At 41.8% G+C, this 23,198-nt stretch overlaps 2 protein-coding genes and 1 long non-coding RNA gene across 4 annotated transcripts in view; 2 read left to right on the forward strand and 1 right to left on the reverse strand.

The window, feature by feature from the left end:
* LOC138979966 (cullin-associated NEDD8-dissociated protein 1-like) overlaps positions 1 to 17,475 on the reverse strand; it is a 47,846-nt gene extending 30,371 nt beyond the window's left edge. For both annotated transcript variants that reach the window (XM_070352731.1, XM_070352730.1), the window contains exons 1-14: positions 17,342 to 17,475; positions 14,984 to 15,085; positions 14,107 to 14,174; positions 11,583 to 11,695; positions 10,942 to 11,042; positions 10,424 to 10,490; positions 9,998 to 10,096; positions 9,288 to 9,414; positions 8,316 to 8,478; positions 4,961 to 5,061; positions 3,869 to 4,023; positions 1,808 to 1,916; positions 1,053 to 1,238; positions 461 to 572 (exon numbers count right to left, since the gene is read on the reverse strand). In XM_070352731.1, the coding sequence (XP_070208832.1) occupies positions 461 to 572; positions 1,053 to 1,238; positions 1,808 to 1,916; positions 3,869 to 4,023; positions 4,961 to 5,061; positions 8,316 to 8,478; positions 9,288 to 9,414; positions 9,998 to 10,096; positions 10,424 to 10,490; positions 10,942 to 11,042; positions 11,583 to 11,695; positions 14,107 to 14,174; positions 14,984 to 15,085; positions 17,342 to 17,383 (1,545 nt within the window). In that variant the 5' untranslated portion in view covers positions 17,384 to 17,475. The remainder of the gene's footprint in view (positions 1 to 460; positions 573 to 1,052; positions 1,239 to 1,807; positions 1,917 to 3,868; positions 4,024 to 4,960; positions 5,062 to 8,315; positions 8,479 to 9,287; positions 9,415 to 9,997; positions 10,097 to 10,423; positions 10,491 to 10,941; positions 11,043 to 11,582; positions 11,696 to 14,106; positions 14,175 to 14,983; positions 15,086 to 17,341) is intronic.
* The window catches only part of LOC138979973 (uncharacterized), a 326,270-nt gene that overhangs the window by 284,725 nt on the left and 18,347 nt on the right, over positions 1 to 23,198 (forward strand). The gene's annotated exons all lie outside the window — the stretch shown is intronic.
* LOC138979960 (uncharacterized) lies at positions 17,638 to 21,478 on the forward strand. Its single transcript, XM_070352726.1, has 2 exons — positions 17,638 to 17,873; positions 19,541 to 21,478. The coding sequence occupies exon 2, from the start codon at positions 19,558 to 19,560 to the stop codon at positions 20,731 to 20,733; it is 1,176 nt and encodes a 391-aa protein (XP_070208827.1). The 5' UTR covers positions 17,638 to 17,873; positions 19,541 to 19,557; the 3' UTR covers positions 20,734 to 21,478.

The following is a 23,198-nucleotide window of genomic DNA, read 5'->3' on the forward strand; positions in this document are numbered from 1 at the left end:
AAGAATAGAGATATAGAAAAGCGTGCTATCCTCCTCAGCACAACCGCGACTGCGCTTTTCTGGATTGTTAATTTCACTGCCTTTGCCACGAGCGGTGGACAGACGATGCTACGAGTGTACGGTCTTGCGGAAAAAATGCAATGCGTTCAGTTTCATTATGTGAGTTCGACTGAGCTTGACTAAATGTTGTATTTTCGCCTTACGCGACTTGTTTCAACTGAACACTTCTATCACTATAATCTCGCATTACTACCAGAGCTCACTGAATTTCTCAAGTTTAAGACAAAGTCCTCATGCCATCTTCATGCAGTTGATTTTATTGCACATTATCTGACTACACCATAGTTGTCTGAATTAAAACACACACACACACACACACACACACACACACACACACACACAAATTATCCTAAAGAATGCTTCTAAACTGGTTGACTGTCGTGACCAAAGTTGTACTGACCGTGACCAACACCTTCATGTGTGGGTGAAAGACGGAGGGCGGGTGGTGGATGAGCAGGGTGTTGAGGAAGGACAGTGTGTCGATCTTCATGTTGCTGCTAGAGTTCTTGTCCCTGTAATGACACAACAACCACTGGCATTAGGGTTAGCACCCAGCACTGAAATAAAGTTTCACAACACAACACAACACAAAGATCTAGGTTCAATAACATCAGAGAAAACCTCAGTCCAAAGCTTTTTGGTTCACAGACGGAAGGACACAGACGGCCCATACATGCAAACACTACTGAATACTTTGTCACACTGATTAACCAAGTGAGAAGAGAGAGAGAGAGAGGAAAGAGGAAGAAAGACACAGAGAGAGTATGTTTACGCGCACACATGCATGTGTGTTTGAACAATGGAGAGAGAAAAAAAAGAAACGAACAAATGCAGAAAGAACAGCTAACCTTCAACATGCAAAGGTATTCACCCTCACTAAAATCAAGTCCAACCCTAGTAATGAAAAGACCTGCGATTCACACCGAATCAATCATCCACATGCAAGCAAACAAACGCACGCTCAGAAAACTCCCACACACAGCACCGCTTACCCCAGGGAGTACTGGATGCCAGGCACCAGGACACCGAAGTGGTCCGACAGGGCACCGGGCAGCACCAGCACCAGTTCTGTCAGCAGGCTGAAGCAGCCCTGTCGCGTCTTGATGCTCTTCTCCTTCAGCTGTTTGTGGATGGCTCGCACAATGTCCGGGATCTGGGTCTGCAGCATTAGTACTGGCCTGAAAGAGTGAGAGAGCGTGGTTCTGTTGATATGCAGGGAGAAAATCAGACAAGAAATACACTCCCCCCCCCCCCCCCCCCCCCCCCCGACAGTTGAAACTTCGAGCAATTGGCAGAATGTTCTCATGGCCTACTCCTCAATGATTTACCAACTTCTGAGAGATTTTTTTGCTGACGAAAATCGGTTGAAAATAAGTGAGAAAATCAGCCATGTGAACAGCACTTCAAGCAATAGATGAAATAACTTGGTCAAGTTTGTATGGGTTGTGGAAAAGAGCTGCTTTTCTTTGGGAACACTATGGCAAGCTACACACAAGCGAGCAGTGTTGTCTCCCCACATGGTCGGCGATCTTTGTCAGTAAAATCATACAAACAACTGACATCCCAGTGAGAATTAGCTCCGATCCGTGCTTTCTGCACTGTCCGCTCAATATAGCGCTGTTTTAATTGAAAAGTACGCATACAGAGCAGATTATCCGCACTGCAAGAAAAAGCAACTCTTCCAGAACCCATAACAACCCGACAGAGTTATCTCCTCAATGAGTCGATTCCCAGCATGTCGGCTTACCCCTCTTCCATGTCCATGGGGTCCGAGCTGGATGTGGACACAGGGCGTGTTTGACGCAGGAGGGAGATGTAGGCGTGGAAAATGTCGTTCTTCACGTTCTCCTCTCGCTCTGAAAAAGAATATCCGCTCTGCATGAGTATACGCAACTGTACAAGACTCTTATAAAGGGTTGGATGGAGAAGCCTAACAACAATCATCTCTACTGAACTACTTGCACCGTGGAACCCCCCCTTTTAAGACCTCAAAATGTCTGAGAAAATTGGGTATTAAAAAGGGGGGGGGGGGGGGGGGGGGAGTTAGGGGAGTCCTAAATTGGAGGCAGATTAAAATCAACACAAAACATTAAAAAACTCAAGGTCTTTAAAAGGGGGAAGTCTTAAGTTGTAGGGTCTCAAAACAAGGGGTTGCCCTGTAATGACAAGACAGACTTCTGCCAGCTGCTTTTTACATTTAGTCAAGTTTTGACTAAATGTTTTAACGTAGGGGGGGAATTGAGACGAGGGTGTGGTGTGTGTGTGTGTGCGTGTGTGTGTGTGTGTGTACTGGGCCGATCTTTATGAAATTTGACACGAGAGTTCCTGGGTATGATATCCTCGGATGTTTTTTTCATTTTTTCGATAAATACCTTTGATGACGTCATATCCGGCTTTTTGTAAAAGTTGAGGCGGCACTGTCACACCCTCATTTTTCAATTAAATTGATTGAAATTTTGGCAAAGCAATCTTCGACGAAGGCCGGGGTTTGGTATTGCATTTCAGCTTGGTGGCTTAAAAACTAATGAGTGAGTTTGGTCATTAAAAATCGGAAACTTGTAATTAAAATTATTTTTTTATTAAACGATCTAAAAACAATTTCATCTTATTCTTCGTCATTTTCTGATTCCAAAAACATATACATATGTTATATTTGGATTAAAAACAATCTCCGAAAATTAAAAATATAAAAATTATGATCAAAATTAAATTTCCGAAATCGATTTAAAAACTATTTCATCTTATTCCTTGTCGGTTCCTGATTCCAAAATCATATAGATATGATATGTTTGGATTAAAAACACGCTCAGAAAGTTAAAACGAAGAGAGGTACAGTAAAGCGTGCTATGAAGCACAGCGCAACCGCTGCCGCGCCAAACAGGCTCGTCACTTTCACTGCCTTTTGCACTAGCGGCGGACTACGTTCAGTTTCATTCTGTGAGTTCCACAGCTTGACTAAATGTAGTAATTTCACCTTACGCGACTTGTTCTTTCTTTCTTTCTTTTTTAAGTTCCTGTTTCTTGTTTTCTAGTCTGTTTGTTTTTCAACCTAACAGTTTTTACAAACAAGTTCATTTTTAAGTGCTTTGTAATAAAACAAAGCATTCCATAACTTTTTTCTTGATTTTTTTTTTCTCAAATAAATTTCCCCCCAAAGCAAACCTACTGTCAGACCTGTTTACCCCCATAAGTGTTTTGGAGTAATGCTCAGCCCCAAAAATAGTAATCCTGGCACAAAAATAGTAATCGTCCAGCATTCGTCGCCAATTACAACGCACATGACAACTGTGTCTGCGAAACGCAATCATGCACATAATTATATCCATCATTCACAAACAAAACACATCAGTCAATTTTTGTAGTCATCATAAGTTCAAAGAAGATCACATCAAAAGCATATGCATCACTAATTCTTTTTCTTTTTCTTTTGCTCGTAGTAGGCCTTTTTCAGTGTGTCAAGCGCTTCTCTACTGTACTTGCGCTTGCCGAATGAGTGAGGGCGAGACTTCACCACTAGAATAAGGCTCTCCAGCGTCTCATCAGACAGACATGATCTCAGGTCAGTCCTGTGCTTTTTCACCCCATTTTGCCATTGAAAAAAACAATGCCAAACATGTGAATTGATAAAAAAATAAAAAAAAAAAAAATTTTATTTTTTTTTTTACTTTTTTGTTATTTATGAAAATCGTAGTCTTGACACGGATAGCGGAATGGCGTATTTTTTGCAGAAAATCGTAATAAATTACGCCAAAATCGTTAGGGTAAACAGGTCTGTACTGTCTACTGACGCCCCACAGTGTAACCATACCTTTGAATCGACCAATCAGGGCAGGGGAAACAGTTCTGTAAAACTCGGGCAGCATTTCGTGACGGGTGCTGATCACTGCTTCCACACACTTTGCCGCTGATCGCCGCACTTTCCACGACATGTCGTCATCGTCACTGTATTCGTCATCGCTCCCTCTGAACGACACAAACCAATTTTGTTATCCTGCAGCTCTCATATTTGTTTTCATACCAGCACCAAAACTCTCGTTCCCCTGCCGACACACACACACACCCCTTTGGTTTGGTTTGTTTGTTTGCTTAACGCCCAGCCGACCACGAAGGGCCATATCAGGGCGGTGCTGCTTTGACATTTAACGTGCGCCACACACAAGACAGAAGTCGCAGCACAGGCTTCATGTCTCACCCAGTCACATTATTCTGACACCGGACCAACCAGTCCTAGCACTAACCCCATAATGCCAGACGCCAGGCGGAGCAGCCACTAGATTGCCAATTTTAAAGTCTTAGGTATGACCCGGCCGGGGTTCGAACCCACGACCTCCCGATCACAGGGCGGACGCCTTACCACTAGGCCAACCGTGCCGGTTCACACACACACCTAAACTATCAAATACCCAAATCATAGTGAAAAAAAGATCTAGGCTTGAGTACATTAACTCATTATCTCACAGGTACGGATATATCCGTACCCACTCATATGGCTCTATCTGACCAGGTACGGATATACTACATTGCTCACTACATTGCATCTGCTCTCATTCTGCTCAGACTGTTAGCTTCAGTTGCTTCCTGTAACGTCGATCTAACGCTTGCATTACAGCGTGTTGATACACAGTTTCTACAATTCTGAGTGACCTGCTGCAGCACAGCTTGTCTCGACTAAACAAAACTTGGTCAACATGGTGGGGTACAAAGTGTTAAATATATTCAAACTAAGGACTACTTTAGTAGTAGTCCTTGATTCAAACACATTGTGCTCACCGAATTGCGCTCTCTCTCTCTCTCACACACACTCACACCACCACACAGACACTCACACAGACACAGACACACACACACTCAGATGCATACACACACACAAGCCTGATTGTGCAAAGCAGACAACACTTACTCTTCCTCTTCTTCGTCAGCCTCTGTATCCATGGCCTCTTCATCATCATCATAGTTGTAGTTGGGGTCGTAGCAGATGTACTTCAGGCAGATCTCTGCGATCTGAAAACGAAGAAAGGTCACTGTAAATCATCCTCCAAAACTAACAAATTCATTGGAACCGATGGCTGAAGTAACTGAAAATGATATAAATGAAAAACATGATATCTGCTTTCAAAACATTAACTCATTGTCTCCCAGGTACGGATATATCCGTACCCACTCATATGGCTCTATCTGACCAGGTACGGATATATCCGATCAGACTGTTAGCTTCAGTCGCTTCCTGTAACGTCGATTTAACGTCTGCATTCCAACATGTTCATACACAGTTACTACACAGTTACTACTATTCAGAGTGACCTGCTGCAGCACAGCTGGTCTCAGCTAAAAAAAACTTGGTCAACATAGGTGGGGTAGAAAGTGTTGAAGGTCTGTTCCTGATTCAAGAGGAAACAAATGTAGCACAGCCACACAACACTCTTTATACACATTTGACAGGAGTCTCTGGTAGCTATACTATTCTTCTTTTAATGAAACCTAAAAACGATAAACTCAAAGCTCTCAAACATAAGTTCAGAGATCATTTCGTCTCACGTTTTATTTCTTCTGATTTCCCTCAGCAAAACTCCTTTCAATTTGGACAGAATTCGACAATGAACACACAGCCAGACCTGGGAACCCCTGTTTTGCACTTTGAGTATTCCAGTGATGTTCTGAGGCGTCGGTCATTGGTTGTAAAATGACCGATTACAAACACCTCTGTCCCGTCAAATGTCCGATCCGATCGCGAAGTCAGCGGTCATTGTCCGATAGTATTACGTCTAGAGCGGTCACTGCAAGAAGAATCTGTACAAACTGAAGTATCAAACCCCGTTAAAACGAGTTCGAATCGGGGCCTACTTGAACTTCAATTTTCACTCTCGGTCGAACAATAACACAAGGGACGCAACTCTCGACCGAACAATATTACAAGAGCCACAAATCTCGCTACTTTTGACAGCGACACTTTACTTCCGCCGCCACATTTCTGCAAAGATGCCGCCGAAAGCTAAAAAAAACTGTCATATCGCAGGGATACCCCAGGGACAGTTTTGTTTCTCTGTGGCAGCTGATTGCTAAGTTCCACGGAGCTCCCTTCCCACACCTCATGAAGCTTGCGGAAATGGCACTCGTCTTGCCAGTCCATACAGCTGATGTGGAAAGAGGCTTCAGTGCCCAGAACAATATCTTGACCGCGAAGATAAACCGCCTGCTCACTGAGACACAGAACATGTTGTTGAAGCAGAAGATAGAGGGGGAGAAGGAGAGGGATGATCAATACCTTTTTGACATTGTTTGCAGATGGAAGTTAAAGAAGGATAGAAAGCTGTTCAAGCTCACTGAAAATGATCACGTACGTGTGACATTCTGAAGTGTGTGAAAGATCACTTGTCATTTGTAACATTAATTCTGAAGCATAGTGTGTGTGTGTGTGTGTGTGTGTGTGTGTGTGTGTGTGTGTGTGTGTGTGTGTGTGTGTGTGTGTGTGTGTGTGTGTGTGTTTGTGTGTGTGTGTGTGTGTGTGTGTGTGTGAAAGATCACCCTACTGAACACTGTTGCATTTAAAATATTAAAATAAATTTGGAACTGTTCAGTTTTTATTTGCCTTTATTCTCAGTCATCTAAAAAGGTTAGGTGCCATGATTGGTTCGCTTGATCTGAATGTCCTATTGTTTTTTTGTAGTCAGGACATAACGTCCTATTAGTTTTTTGATTTAGGACATTTTGTTCTGTTGCCCTCCAGTCCTAGGAACATCACTGGTATTCTCAAACAAACTTGGAGTATTTTCAAAAAAATGAGCGTACTCCACACAGCGTTTGCACATCCATGATTAAAACATGCCTCATGCGCGTCCGTCACATTAAGTTTACCTATACATTAAAAACAAATGCTTTTTTCAATGTTTACTGACAACAAGAGGCGAAGCCTTCAAGGCTCACGTAAGAAATCGACAAACAGTAACACAAACTCAATCACTCCGTCACACATACACACACACACACACACACACACACACACACACACACACACACACACACACACACACACGGTAAGCATAGGTGAAACTGTGCAAGAAAGCGAGACCCTGGATCTGCCAAGTAGTCTCGGCCCGCTCACAATAACAATGACCGAGACGTTCAGTAATTCCTTTGCGTGACGTCTAACCCTCTTACGTCATAATGTGACGTCTTCAAATTGTTTCTATCACACACGTCAAACACTTTTGACCGAGACTGACGTAATCCATAGACTCGGAAATGTTAAAGTTTCTATCACACACACACACACACACGCACGCACGCACGCACGCACGCACAGACAGACAAAGTTTATCATCGCATAGGCTACACTTACGTGAGCCAAAAACTGTACCGTATTTGACGGACTACAAGCCGCGACTTTTTAAAAAAAAAATCGCATTGCGGCTTATAAAAAGATGCGGCTGAAACGTTACCTAAACTTGAATAGCATTCAACTAATGGAAGTCGCCGCGGATTTTCATTTCGCTCGATTAGCGATTACCGGTACTTTATTAGCTCTCTACTCAAGACTCGGCGCTTTTCTCTTTCTTTCGCGAATCTTCGTTTGTCAACAAGTCGTCGTGACAAGCGTACAGAGAAACACCGGATGTATCAGGATCTCGCGCGCGCGAGATTTCGTTTTTTTGTGTCTCGCGATAGTTGGAGGAGCGAGAGCAGCCATGTTGTGTTTTCGTCTGCTCGAAATGTGCGCAAAAGTCGTAAATCATCCCAAAAAAGCTTATTCCGGGCGGGACTCCATGTGTGTGTTGGTTACAAATTGTGTGTGTGTGATATTTTTCTTTTAACTTTTTCACTTTTCTTCTTTGTTTCACTTGTTTATTCTCGGAAACGATTTCGCCAAATACCGTACTTTCGTCTGCCTGGTTGTTTTGATTGATTGACACGATCCGATTATATTTTTTTCAACGGCGGCTAATATAGTGACGTAATCATGTGCCAAAATACTGGATCGGCTTCAGGATGGGCCTGTGAAGAAAAGTAGTCTAGGAATTTTTCTCGTCGTATTTTTTTCCCACTGACCGTACTGAGCGTATTCTCGACAATCATGCGTACAAAATACGGCGAAATCGTATGGGTTCCCAGGTCTGCACAGCATAACGACTGCGATCTCAAATGCTAATAGCAACAAATCTTTACCTCTGAAATGAAGGGGAACACTTCTTTAGGACAGGGACAATGAACACACATCATTATGACTGCAATCTCAAATGCTAACAGCAACAAAACCATACCTCTGAAATGAAGGGCGACACCTCTTTAGGACAGCGCCTGACGAAGGACTCGAAGGCCTGGAGACAGTACTCGCGTAGCTCGTCGTCGTCAGTCTGACAGTACTTCACCACCAGGGGCACGATGCTCTGCAGGTATTCACCAAACCTGTGGCCCGCCTGCCGACTGAAACATGCAATACATTTGTTATTTTTCCATTTACTTTTTTATCAAATCGCTGGGTCGCTTCCTCCCAGTGGAAAGCTGGCAGCAACAAGTCCCGCTACCCAGGTGTGTGTGTATTTGGGTGTGATCAGCCACCTGCATTTATGAATGACCGAGGTCTTTTAAGTGCCACCGTGGTGACACGGGGGTGGGACATGGGATACCATCTCTGAGCCTGCACATAAAGTTGACCCGTGTCCATCCCGGCTTGGATTTGAACGCCTTACCCTAGGATAACAAGTCCAGTGCTCTACCAACTGAGCTACCCAGCCCCCTAGATCCAGTTGTACTTGTGCCTGAACAAAAGCGGAGCTGCCTCTAACACCCCCAAACTACACCATAAACACTTACAAGTCAAGCCTAAAGTTTAACAGATTGCCACACAGATTACACAAGGCTAGCAGAGCATGAATCACATAACACAAGTTTTGCCAACATATATTTTCTTCGTCAAACATGCCAAAATGGACATACAAGTTGTAGCAATTTCCGCAAGTTAATGGAAGTGTGACATCACCGTTTATACATAAAACTAATGTCTAGAATCATGCACTGTTTTGGTCAGGTAATATAAGCTTTTTTTGCTTGAGTTCCTGTCATCTATGCATACTGTTAATTGTTTGTCTTGTACTTTGAGCAAATTTAGTTTCAACCAAAATCATGTACCCCAGAGATGGGACGACAGCATGGCTTACAATAATCCAACACACTCCCCCGCACCCACCCCCCCTCCAAAATACCAGCAGAAAGCTGAGGTATTATAGGATTACCTGATGGCCCCCACACACTGGATGTAGGTGCGTGTGGTGGAGGTGGAGGTGTTTGTTTTCAGCTCGGCCAGCAGGTATTCGATCAGCTCTTGGAACAGCGGGGCGTTGCAGCTCATCACCAGGTGGCCTGTGCACAAATACAAAACGCATTTTATTTTTTTCCTCTAATTCATTCAATTCTCTCCCCCAGGTTGACTGTGCACAAAGACAAAATGCATTATATCTCTCACATGTATTTCATGCAATTCTCTCTCCCTCTGTGCATTTAAAATAAAATAAAATTATATTCTGATTGAATTCAGCATTTTTTTTAATTTCTATTATTATCATTAATTTTTCTTTCCATTTGTATGCTTCATTAGAGAAGATTACATGTCTAGCATTTGTTTAAGGACAGGTTGCTAGACAAGGCAATGTGCCTTAAAAATAAAGTGTGTTTTAAAAACTTTTGGTTCTGATCAAAAAGTTACAAAGTATAAACACTCTGATCTCAGAAAGCATAAACAATCTGATCAAACTTTGTCCTCCTTTCAGAAAATATGCGCCAAAGCCTCTTCTCATTTAACTTGATCCTAAAATTGATGAGAACTCGTGGGGCGCTGCATTCAGGAGTTGTACACTAGTCATTGCAAACCTCTCAGACTAAGAAAGGAAAATAAATCAAGTTTCACAAACCATTAGTTAACAAATGTTGTGGCAAATCAACTCACCAATGGCAAGGATGGCACGTTTCCTGACAGCCAATCGTGGGGAAGCTAGCTGGGGCAACAAGGCCTGTCGAATACTGCCATGAAAGCTCACCAACAGGCCTGTAATCACAAAGCAACCATGGTTCCAATCTGTGCTCTAGCGCTGACATTCTGTGCACTCAATACAAATTTAATTAAGATGAGAACTGTGTAAACAGAACAGAACTTTAGATCACATGACTTGCTGGAGAAATCATTTCTGTGCAAGTGTTTGACCAAAGATATTGCAAGACACTGGCAAAGACTACAACAAAACATTAGTCTTCGCAAAAGAGTTTGACTAAACATTTTACAGAACTTTACAAGAAATACAATCAAATGTGCAGCCAAAGAAAACGGTTCAAAGTCGAAGCAAAATCTGTGACATTCAGCCTTGCATAGCCTTACCTCCAAACCTGCTCAGCAGATCACCAAGGATGTCCAAAGCTTCCAGTTGCACTGACACATCCTCTTGCTGAAAATAAACATACGTTACTTTGTTAAATTCCAAAAACAGATAGACGGCTAACGTTCGAATATTGTATCGTAATTGTTTGTCGGTCTGTCCAATTAAAAAACCACTGGATCGATGTGCTGTAAATGTGACGGTTTGTTTTGTCATAAATTAAACGTTCCAATAACCTACCATTCTTGTTTTTTTCATTATATTACTTTGTTAAAAATTTGCTCTCCTCTCCATAATGTTGTCTCACATAAATTAGTAAAGATGACGGTCAGACATTTTAATCTGAAAGCCTTCCCCAAAGGAGTCTACTTGTCAAGAAAAAAATGCTTGTTTTTTCATGATCAGGTTGAAGATTTGTGTCCCAATAGATAAGGAAAAATACAGAAAAGAAGGTGGGAAAACAGATAAGAAACACTTTTTTTGTTTTTTTTTTAAAGGATAAGGAGGTACCTATGCTTACCTTGGCAATAGCGCTGGTTAGGCGTCCCGTTATTTTCTTGCAAATGCTGGCTGCCAAAGCAGTGGAAGAGGGAGGTAGCTCACTGATAACTGTCTTCAGACCTGTGAAACAGAGCAAACCAGATCTAATCAGCACTCCAAGCATTGATAAGTGCAGAATCACTTGTACCGGTCGTTGTATTTTGCTATACTTCAAGACAGTGTGCCTATGTGCATCAGATTCCCTCAGAAACGATCAAATAATCAAGGGACCCGTTATGTTTAATTGTCTCACCCAACCCTGTGGTTTATACACTCTTTAGTTTGAGGGTGGAGGGTGGAGGGTGGTGTGGGTGGCAAATGTGACCAGTCTTTGAGATTGCTGGTTCACGCTTTGCGTAAGAGAAATCCCAAGTTGAATGAGCTTTCTCTCTCTCTCAACCAACCAATGCAACACAGACAAGTACATGCATCACAAAGAGTTGCTGAAGAGCACTTATCTGACAAATATAAGTCGGGAATAGCGTCTACAACTACAAGGCGTCTGTAAATTTGCATCCATTTTTAGACGGCTCCCTTTTATTTAAAGATCCAATTTTAAAAGGAGGATTCCACAGAACTGATGCATATACTTGTGCGAAAACACACACAAACACTCCATACCAATGCTAGAGATGTCTCTGAGCTGCTCCTTGTCAGACACCATGTTACAGCACAGCGTGTCCACAATCACCTCCACCTGAAACTCCTTCACCTTGTTCACCAGGGGTCCCAGGCTGCAACAGTAACACACACAGCTATAGGTAACACGCACAGCTACAAGTAACACACACTACTACAGGTAACACACACAGCTATAGGTAACACACACAGCTATAGGTATAGACGTGAGGGACAATGAGCCGGTTTCACCTCCTTTTTACATCCCCTTGTTACATTCCCATCACACGAATTCCCAAAATAAGTCTTTCGAGTTTGTATGAGTTGTGAAAGAGTGAATACCCTTGCTTTTACGCGAACAAACATTGGATGGGCCAATCACTAGCGATGGGTGTGTCGGAAACATGTGGACAGGACCACATGTGATTTTATTGGTCAGAGAAAAAGCAAGGGTATTCACTCGTTCACAACCCATACAAACCCGACAGAGTTGTGTCCGAAAATCGTCTATCGGATTCGGGTCTTAAGGCCAAAAAAAAAAAATAGGTGTGGTTACGGTAACATAGCCCAAACAAGAAGGGCAAAGCCCATACGACTCACATGCTTGACCTTGAACTAAACCTAGCAATGACATCATACACTAAGAACTGCTTTACACATTTTTTCTACCAAAATACATGTGACCTTGACCCAAGGTCAAGGTCATCCAAGGTCATGCAACACAAAGCTGTTAATTCAAGACATAGGAAGTACAATGGTGCTTATTGGCTCTTTCTACCATGAGATATGGTCACTTTTAGTGGTTCACTACCTTATTTTGGTCACATTTCATAAGGGTCAAAGTGACCTTGACCTTGATCATATGTGACCAAATGTGTCTCATGATGAAAGCATAACATGTGCCCCACATAATTTTTAAGTTTGAAACAGTTATCTTCCATAGTTCAGGGTCAAGGTCACTTCAAAATATGTATACAATCCAACTTTGAAGAGCTCCTGTGACCTTGACCTTGAAGCAAGGTAAACCAAACTGGTATCAAAAGATGGGGCTTACTTTGCCCTATATATTATATATAGGTGAGGTATTGAATCTCAAAAACTTCAGAGAAAATGGGAAAAATAGCTGTTTTTTAGACAACATTTATGGCCCCTGCGACCTTGACCTTGAAGCAAGGTCAAGATGCTATGTATGTTTTTTGGGGCCTTGTCATCATACACCATCTTGCCAAATTTGGTACTGATAGACTGAATAGTGTCCAAGAAATATCCAACGTTAAAGTTTTCCGGCCGGCCGTACATAGACTCACTTTTGCTTCGCATGTGATTCAAAAAATAGGGTAGGAAGGCAGGCAATCACTTTTTTTTTTTTTAAACTTTTTTCTCTAATGTGTACAAATTAAACCTACTTGACAGGGAAATAAGTCTGCGACTCGGGCGCTTTCGCTTTCATTGCGTTTTCTGCACTCGTTTTCTTGGTTTTTGTGGGTTGTTTTTTTGACAAATGTAATAAAAAGTTATAGGGTCGGCCCCTAAAAATAGGGTAGGTCGGGTTACCATAACCACACCTATTTTTTTTTAGGCCTAATATGTATGCATGCATAATTTTGAACTTGTGTGGCAAGTGTCACCCATCCTACTCATACAGGCTTTTCTTCATCGTGCGCTCCATGTCTAGTAGGTTCTTGAAGTGGTAACCAATTGAGTGTTGTTAAAAAGTTAATTCCAAACTGGTGAAACTCTATTACTAAATGAACATACAATGTCAACACTTTAACAGAATCAATGCCCGAACAACTCAAGCAGCAGCATAGCATTTGTTGAACTTACAGACATGGGAACAAGAATATTCAAGGAAAACCTGAAGTTCAATTATGGTTCCAAAATAATATGATACATAAACTCTGAGGATGGAACACAACTGCCCTGAAGTGAGATTGTCCCTTCTACTTCCAAGCTAAATAAAAAGAGAGAAAAAAGTGGGATTTCAGTCGAAGTCTACTCATGTGTGCCTCAGACAACTACAACAGATTGAAAAATAACACACACACACACACACACCACATGCTTCCATTTCAATGCTAAAAACTTGATTTCTGGCTTCCTGCGGTAAAGATCGCCATGCACAGAATTATTCAGGGAGAAGTCATTCAAATTCTTCTTCGTTCATGGGCTAAAACTCCCACAGTTGTTACAGGTATGATGTTTTTTTCCCCCGCCATTAGGACAGCCACATGCCAATATCAGGGAGATGCAATCTCGGCATTTTTCTGTTTCTATGACCCACCGAACTCTGACACGGATTATAAGAGCTTTTCCGTGCGCATTGGTCTTGTGCTTAGGTGTACACACGAAGAGGGAAAAGGTGCTAACGCAGGTCTGCAAATAAGTTGACCTGGGAGATCAGTAAAATCTCCACACTTAACCCACCAGGCGCAGCTGGGATTCGAACCCGTGACCTTCCACCTGGGAGGCCGGCGTCTTACCCACTAGGCCAGTCAGTCATTGAAACAAGGCAGGAAAGACTTACCATTTGACAGCCAGGTTCTGCACCTCTCCATTCTTGTCTTCCAGCAGTTTTAGCAGCATCTTCACCACCTGCACCAAGGACAAATGAAGTCAATGATAAATGATCTCAAGGAGACACCGTCACAAGTCACCAGAATACATCATACAGATGTCTTCATAGATCTGCATTGAGCCTGAAGCTTGATTGACCTTGGCTCGTTGACAACAGTTTGCTTCCTTAATGGCAGGCGTTCATATTGGGTAAATTCACACAAATGTATGTCTCTCAGTGCGCTGTTCAGTCATTAACTGTCCCTCAGTGCAATCAAAAGGCGGATCATCTTTCAAACAAAAAGGTCTTTGTTCTCTGTGTGGAAAAACATGTCTGGAAGAAAACGTTTTTAACTATCACAACATTTCATGATTTCAATCAAACCATTAATTGTCCTGACGAAAATATCTTTGTAGCTTCTACCAGCTGAAGAGCCTTAACTGTTAATGTTCAAAAAGGATACAGCGGATGATAATGTTAATGAGGAAACTGGCTTTCAGGATGAAACTGGCTTTTAGTTGTCAGATAACAGGCTTCTGATTGACTTGAAAGCAAAAAGCAGTGGTGGGCCATAGCTGGTCACAAAACAAACAGCAGCATCAAGAAAAGAAATCAATGAACTTTCAAAAAGCTGGATTGTAACTTTATGCAGTGTTGTTCCCAGAAATAGAAGACAATAGGACCTGGATTCAAATCATATATTGATCAAAATATCCAGGCCGCAAAATTTTTTTGTGATAAAACTATGATATTCCACCGACCTTAGGTCAGAACACAAAAAAGTATCCATAAATGACAGAAGATCCAGAACAACACTTTACGGTGCTACAGTAAATCGAAATTTCACCTTTCTCTCACTGTCATCATCCAGCTTGATGGAATCTTTCTGCAGTTCGGCCATCAGATCGTTAGTAGCCATGAAGCGAAAATCCTTATCACTGGAGGTCATCTGAAAATAGACAAAGCATACCAATTACCATGTCAACTGTGTACTAAGAGTGAGACAGAAAAGTAAAAAAACTACAGCACCAATGGCATGCATATATATATAAGTGTGGTTAACATGGAGACCTGCACGACAATGATTTTGTCATTCTCTTGTGATCAACATGACAAGCCGTATGTGTTTGAGCTCGTTGGTGCCGGCTCTCTCAACTAAAACAGAAGTCAAACTAGCAATCGTTAAAAACCCAGTCCGTCCAACCAGCACTGCTATGTTCAGGCTATGCTCTTGTGAAGTTACAAGCGTGATGATTACTGTTATTGGTTTTTATGTGTTTGGTTGGTCTCTTCCTTGGTAGTGCAATAGCGTTAATTATGGATTGTTGTTATCATCATTTACATAAAAACTTATCTGTTCATCCAAACAATGATATAATTACTGTGATGTTCTTAACTACACTTTAACATGGAATGTATGTATGTATGTATGTATGTATGTATGTATGTATGTATGTAGGTATGTATGTAGGTATGTATGTAGGCATGTATGCATGTGTATTGGTGTGTCAGGTGTGCAAGAAAAAAGGGTATTTTTATATCATGGGTTTTATGAATTTTCTTCTTTTATTCTTTTATAGTTATTAATTAATGACCTATATGTGCTGATGACTAAATTAATTTCCTTTGTTGGATCAATAAAATGTTATGAGTTATGAGTTATGCTCGGTACACACGCCCTTATCGGTACATCATCGACTACGATTGTTCTCTGGACAAGCTGTTTAATGCATTTTGCGAGTATTTCTAGCTCTTCTGCGGCGCAGTAGGCCCTATAGACGATGAAGGTGTCCAAGATCTCAGGAGATGCGTGTGTAACCACTAGGTATTCAGTCAAATCCGCACAAGAGGCTTTCAACTGACGGGGACAACCAAGCCACCATTATGCACCGACTTGACATAGATCATGCAACAGACGTGCCTTTAGAATAAGGTATGTGCAGAGGTGCCTCATCTGAACAAACAACTAAGGCTTGATGTTTCCGTCACACTTTGTCTTTTAGATCTTCATGGGATATACAGGTTACAACTCGTGATTTGTACATGCAGTGAAACCACTCGTGTTGTAAGCTCTATATATATATCTCATGTGTATGCTAACTGTAGCCGCAGCCACCACCCTATAATTTTGCTCTCTCTTGTAGTCTGCCATAGAGATACACCTCTACTAGACAGTGTGCAGCATTTCTTCATGTGAAAAGGTAATGGGGGTAAAACAGTGGAGTAAATAAGCATGACATTACTACTAATGAATGTCATTGACAGTTTGACTTTGATGATATGTAACAGTTATGTTATTCCACAAATGTTGGTCATCAGTGACCCTGACACAAGCAAGATGGCGAACAACATTTATGATTAACTCTTCTTGTTACTGTTAACTGCCGAAGTTTTATTGCTTTTAACATTAGCGCTATTAACATCAAAGTATTTTCCAACTTTTAAGTAGTCCACAGGCACAATTTCTTTCACTTTCAGTGAGCTCACAGTTATGGATAAACATCTGCATGAATAAGACAGCAGTTACCATAGAACAGAAATAAAACATGCGACGTTTTGACAATCTTGAACTTTAGTGTGTTAAATTCATAGCTCAGAATTCAGTGGCACTCTTTACTTATTTTTGATACAAGTCCCTGTAAACAAGCCAAAGAACATTTCTCGTAAAATTAATTGACGGATTGAGCTCCAAACTTAAGCATAATTAATTAATTTGGTTGTTTGATCGACGAAAATGACGCAAAAAAGCTTAGTTTTCAACCAAGGGACATGATTTACACGACAGAGTTACGTCCCCTGTCGCAATTCACGAATAATTCCGTCTTTGACGCATGTAAACGAAATGCAATCGTACACAAAGGTACAGTTCATTCCGCGACTTCGGAGGGATCTAAAATGACTTGTTTTACTTACAAGTGCAGGTTCTGCAAATTTGGAGGCTTAGATGCCTCGGAATTCTGAGCTTTGAATTTAACACATTAAAGTTCAAGATTACCGACGTTTTTTTAGGTATGCGAATGTGAAATGTTTGGTTGATGTATCTTGCAGTTTTTAAATATGTCGTACTAGTACTACAACACGGATATATTTTCGTTAAAAACTCCTTTCTTCCAGTTTCTGTCATGAAGCAAACAATCGTGATGACATGACGGTTTCAGCATGATGGCAATCCATCTATGCCACAAAAGTCATCATAAAAGCTTACTTTTTCCAGCAAGTTGGCAATGTGGTACGACACACTGGCCATCTTGAATGGTTGCACAGGGGGCTATTAAAGTACAAAATCTTATTTTTAGCTGCAGCACCACAGCAAAATCCACACCGGCACTCGCTTGTCTATGCCGGAAGTAAGCATAACAGAGGAGTTTGTCATGCGCAGCTATTCCAGCGCCACCCTCAACCGAAGGGACGTCACTACAGTGCAGAAATCACAGATCTTAGAATACAGCTTTATCTTGCTTAGATTCACTATTTGTTAACGTGAATTGTAACACAATTTAAGAGTTTTGTTTCCAAACTATTTGCGCCTGTTTGTTGGTCTATTAACATATGGAAAATACATTTTCCTATGTGGTGAAACTCTTATTTTGCGGTGTTCTCATTTGGTCAGGTTTCTCAAACGATATTCCAAAGCAAAAGTAAGGACGTGCTCCAACTGTTCTTGAGAATCGCAAGGTTGAGCCGATTCTTGCAACAAAATTCATCGCGGGATTACTGGAAAGTTCGTTACCAGGCAGGTACGTACATCTGATGAATGGGGTAACGCTTTTGCTGATGCCTGATTTCGTATACATGTTGCCCTTTGCGTTGCGACGTGCAGTGAACACGAGTGTCACTGTCAGTGTCAGTACGTGTATGCCTCTGTTTCTCGCAACCCCCGCCCCCCTCTCTGCCTTTCTGTCTGTCCGTCTCTTTCTCCCCCACGCTCTCTCTCTCTCTCTCTCTCTCTCTCTCTCTCTCTCTCTCTCTCTCTCTCTCACACACACACACACACACACACACCTTTGTGTCTGTCTGTCCCTCTCTTCTTTTCTCTGTCTTTTTTGTTTGTCTCTGTCTCAGTGTCTGCATAATTCTCTTTCTCTCTCTACCTCTCTCTTTCTCCTGTGCTGGTCAAGTGTTTGGTATAGATCAGTGCTCTTCGACCAGGAAAGGAATTCCCACACCCACTACTACTGATAATGCCTTCATAATATTAAATATGATAGATGTGATCTCTGGTTAAAGGCACACACAGCCTCCCGTAAACCATCCGTTTCTGGTCACAGACACTGTCAGGCTTTTACACACAGTACAAACACCCTTTTGTTTAAACACTCACCGCTTGAGAACATCCTACCTAGGTGAAGAGCGAGCATTTTTCAAAGAATTTATTTTTGCGTGGCCAGCCGGATTGTCTTGTACCACAATCCAGGTTTCCCAATTGCTTCGTTTCCGACCGATTTATGTGGAGCACGTGATGCACACAAAAAATATTGGCGGTCTTGAAGTGTCGTCTGCGCAATGATCGCGGCGGCTTTCTTGACCGCCAAGGACGACCACGCACGTTGTGAGACATCATTCGTTAGACCTCAATCGGACGCCTCGTTTTGGCGCTAGAACTAACTTTTAAAATCTAAATAATAATTGACAGCTTGTAACTCAAACATTCTTAAATCATAAAAGATTTATTTTTTCATCAAGACCAGATCAGTACAACTCAAGGTTTTGAAAGTTTTCAAAAAGGGAGCCCGGAAGCAGGTCACGCAATGATCGTGTTTTACCAAGCAGACGAAGTTTCTGCATATCGCTTGCGCCTTTGAAGCTAACCGCCTCTGTTTAGGATACGTTCGTGTGAATCGCAGTTGTTTGTTGCATTTTAGATTCAGAGGTACACAATTACGTGCTATTGCAGATACCGCAAGTTGCATTGAAATCACAAACTGACAACGAAATTGTGAAAAAAAAGGAAAGTGTGTGCCACGGGTCCACGACGTCTCAAGGGTTATATAAACCACAAAATCTGGTGTGTGGTTTACGCAAGCTAAATAGCCGTTCAAACGAATGTTCCATAAGGTTAGAACTGGTTTTTTCGTGAGAAGATTTAAATCGTTCTGAAAACCATTTGAGGCAGACTGGGCCTTTAATGATGGGTGCAAACATAAAAAGAAAATAATTAAAAAAATAGTCAGAGAGAGTGAAGAATGGACTTGGGCAGTTTGCATCGGTTTATTTGTTGTACTTGACTATGAATTTATATCAACATTTTTACCTTCTTCCAGTTCATCAGGTCATTTGTCAATGTTTCTGATTTTTTAGACTGCCTTTATTTTTATATGACACAACTGCAAATAATTCTTTTTCTGGTTTCAGGGTTTGTCTGTAAACGTTTTTATTTTAAATTCTGTTTTGCTTTCGTTTTCAGGTTGATGCGCAACCAACATGGCCTTGAGAAAACTAGCATGTCCACTGGTGGATCACGCATTCGGCTGGATACGACCGTGGCAATTGCAAGCAGCAGCCTTCATTCCCACAGCAAAAACATGTGTGAGCATCAGCTCAGAGTTGCAGTATTCCCGTAAGCAGGTTCCAACGGATGAGGAACTCCAAGTACGTGCAAAGTTTCTTGCCACCCAGTTTCACAGCTCTGAGGGTGAGATGCAGCACTTTCTCTCCTCCAACAGCCGGCTTGTGAGCATGGGCAAGAACAAGTTCTACAGCCTGACACAGCTTCTCGCTCAGCACGGCATCAGCATGAGAGAGTTGCTGATCTATCCCAATGTCTATCGACGGAAATACGAAACAGTGGCCAATAGGATCCGACAGCTGGAGGAGGGAGGTGTGAAGCCTGTGACTCTGCGAATGATCAACACCACCTACAAGAAGTATCAAGCCAAATATGGGCGTCTCATGTTGGACACTGAGGTGTACGAACAGTTCAAAAGCAGCATAGACCTCTTGTCATCCCAGCTGGGGTTGAGCGAGAAAGAAGCTGAGGACATCATCAGCGAATCTAAATGGCTGAACAATACGAAGATGAGTACGTTGAAGGACAAGATAGAACTGTTGTGGAGTTACGGCATTTCCTCAGAAGCCATCCGAGAGAGAATGTGGGTGTTGGCCTTCCCCACAGACACCCTGAGGTCTCGGATCGAAGCCCTCAAGAAATCCGGCATAAATTTCAAGGACTTTCCCAAGCAGTATCTCATCGCTATCAAGTCCTCTGATGACAAGTTCAAGAAGTTTCAGGAACGCCTGTTGGAAGACAAAACTATTCTGGACCAGAGCGGTTGTTCAGACAAGGCGGCCTACATTTGCTCCAGGCTTTCTTGCTCCGAGGTAGACCTAGTAACATTGTGCAAGAAGTTCCGTGCCTTATTATCGGTTCGCTTACCAAAGTTGAAGACCAACCTTGACGTTCTTTTGAAAGAGTTTGGTGTCCCAAAATCCGTGATTGTTGAGTCACCAAGAGCGCTGAGGCTGAGCACAGAGACATTGAGAGAGCGTCTGCAGCAGCTGCAAGACTTAGAAGTTCCAGTGTCTGGTCGAGCCCTTAACATGTCCAACGCACAGTATGAACAGTTTATGGAGAGGCTGAAGGAGAAGGGATCTATATGATGATAACAATGATAAAGAACATTTATATATCGTGAACCAAAGAATAATTAACCCCTTCACTGCCCCAGCCCGAGAATTCCTTGACCTTGAGTGTACGTGCTGTGCGCCTGTAAGCCGAGAAATTCTCTTCTGTGCTATAAACCTACATTCTTTTGTGTTCCTGAGGGGATACTACTCTTCTGACCATTGCAAACTGTTTGATAGCCTCCCTTTGTCCATTCTCTTTTGTTGAGAAGCAAAGTGGTATCTGGGAAGCCATTATTTGCAGGATTTGTGTAGATTTTTGTGTGAATGTTTCTGCTTGCACGTGGTTTGCATCATGGCTGCAATAAGTTCCTGACGTTAAGTTAACACTTTCCATGTATCAGCATGAAGTTTACCCATTCATTTTACACACAAACTTTTGTGTTTGAGATGTAAGAACTAAATGAAGCAATTCCGTGACTCGGCCTGTTAAAAATTGTTCTCTTTTTTAATATTTTTTATTTATTTTACAAACATTTTCTGATTTATTTAATTTCACCAATCATCATTTTTGAGTCACTTGAGAAAAAGTGACTCTATGTAATCGGTCAGTGTTAGTCTGTCCGGCCGGCCGGCCGTCCGTAGACACCACCTTAACGTTGGACTTTTCTCGGAAACTATCAAAGCGATCGGGCTCATATTTTGTTTAGTCGTGACCTCCAATGACCTCTACACTTTAACGATGGTTTCGTTGACCTTTGACCTTTTTCAAGGTCACAGGTCAGCGTCAAAGGAAAAATTAGACATTTTATATCTTTGACAAAGTTCATCGGATGTGATTGAAACTTTGTAGGATTATTCTTTACATCAAAGTATTTACATCTGTAGCCTTTTACGAACGTTATCAGAAAAACAAGGGAGATAACTAGCCTTTTCTGTTCGGCAACACACAACTTAATCAGGCATGGGAATTGAAAATTGTAAAAAAGGCGAAAAATTTATAACTGAAGGCGCGAAGCGTCAAGTCGACGGCGCGAAGCGCCTAGCCTTACTAGGGGGGTCCGGGGGCACGCCCCCCCGGAAATTTTTTTCTCCAAAGAACCCAGATGGTGCAATCTGGTGTCATCTGAGCTCCAAGTTTGCCATTAAATTCTGTTTTTTAGAATCAGAGTTTTTAGTACAAAAATGTACCAATTTTTGCTTTTTTGAAGAAAAAAAATATATACATGTATTATTATATGGTTTAAATTTGTAAAAAAATTGATCTGTTGAGACAAACAGGAAAATGTAACTTGTAAGTGTAACACAATCTGTGCAATCTGGTTTACTTTCAAAGATAAAAGTTCAATAACTGAGGCGGGCGGTAGCAGTGCGTGAACAAAATACGGAAAGTTTTCGGGGGCTTTTACGCAAAGGCCAAAGTAACCGGTGCTTTTTTTGTGTGCCTCCCCCCTTTATTTTTTCGGCGGACACTTTTGCATTTTTGGCGGAACAAAAAAAAAATTCGGCGGAAATCCGCCATTCGGCGGACAATTCCCATGCCTGCTTAATTAACGTTGGGCTTTTCTCGGAAACTATAAAAGTGACCGGGCTCAAATTTTATGTGAACGTGACTCATTGTGTTGTGAATAGCAATTTCTTCCTGTCCATCTGATGCCTCATATAATATTCAGAACTGCGAAAGTGACTCGATCGAGCGTTTGCTCTTCTTGTTAAAATCAAAAGTAAACTTGTCAACAATGTCCATGCAGTTCAGTAGAAACCCTTCATCAAACTAAGGAGAAACAAAAAAGAAGAAAAATTAAAGTGTAATTTACCAGTTTATTCCCGGGCACAGACAGTAACGCCTCGGCAGTGAAGAGGTTAAAGGCACAGTACACCTCCCGTAAACCATCCCAGATACTATCAGGCTTTTACACACAGTACAAACACCCTTCCATTTGAACGCTCACCGAAGGGGAACATCCTAGGCGCCCTACGTAAAGAGCGAGCAATTTTCAAAGAATTAATTTTGCGGATTGTCAGATAACAAAATCGGACCGTGGTGCGTTTTGGCGCTAGACCTAACTTTTAAAATCTAAATAATAAATTGACAGCTTGTTACACAAAAATTCTTAAATCACAAAAGAATTCTTTTTTCATCAAGACAAGATCAGTATAATTCCAAGTTTTGAAAGTTTGAAAAAAGAAAAGCCCGGAAGTAGGGTCACGCAAGGTCGTGATTCTCGTAGCAGACGACGGGTTACACCTATCGCCAGTTCCTCTGAACAGTCAAAAGCCATCGCTAGAGTTCTTGTGAATCACAGCCGTTTGTTTCGTTTAGATTCAGAGGTACATACATGTAATAACGTGCTATTGCAGATAAGCTTACAGCAAGTCACATTCAAATTACAAACTGACGACTACATTGTGAAAAAAGGAAACTGGATCACAAGGGTTCATGATGGCTCAGGGGTAAGATAAACCACGCAAAAATAAATTCTTTGAAAATTGCTCGCTCT

This window comes from Littorina saxatilis, linkage group LG11, assembly GCF_037325665.1.
Source record: "Littorina saxatilis isolate snail1 linkage group LG11, US_GU_Lsax_2.0, whole genome shotgun sequence".
In the NCBI taxonomy this organism is placed as follows: Eukaryota; Metazoa; Mollusca; class Gastropoda; order Littorinimorpha; family Littorinidae; genus Littorina; species Littorina saxatilis.

Bases quoted from the DNA above. Each gene is read 5' to 3' on its own strand.
- LOC138979960 (XM_070352726.1), top strand. From the start codon at position 19,558: ATGGCCTTGAGAAAACTAGCATGTCCACTGGTGGATCACGCATTCGGC.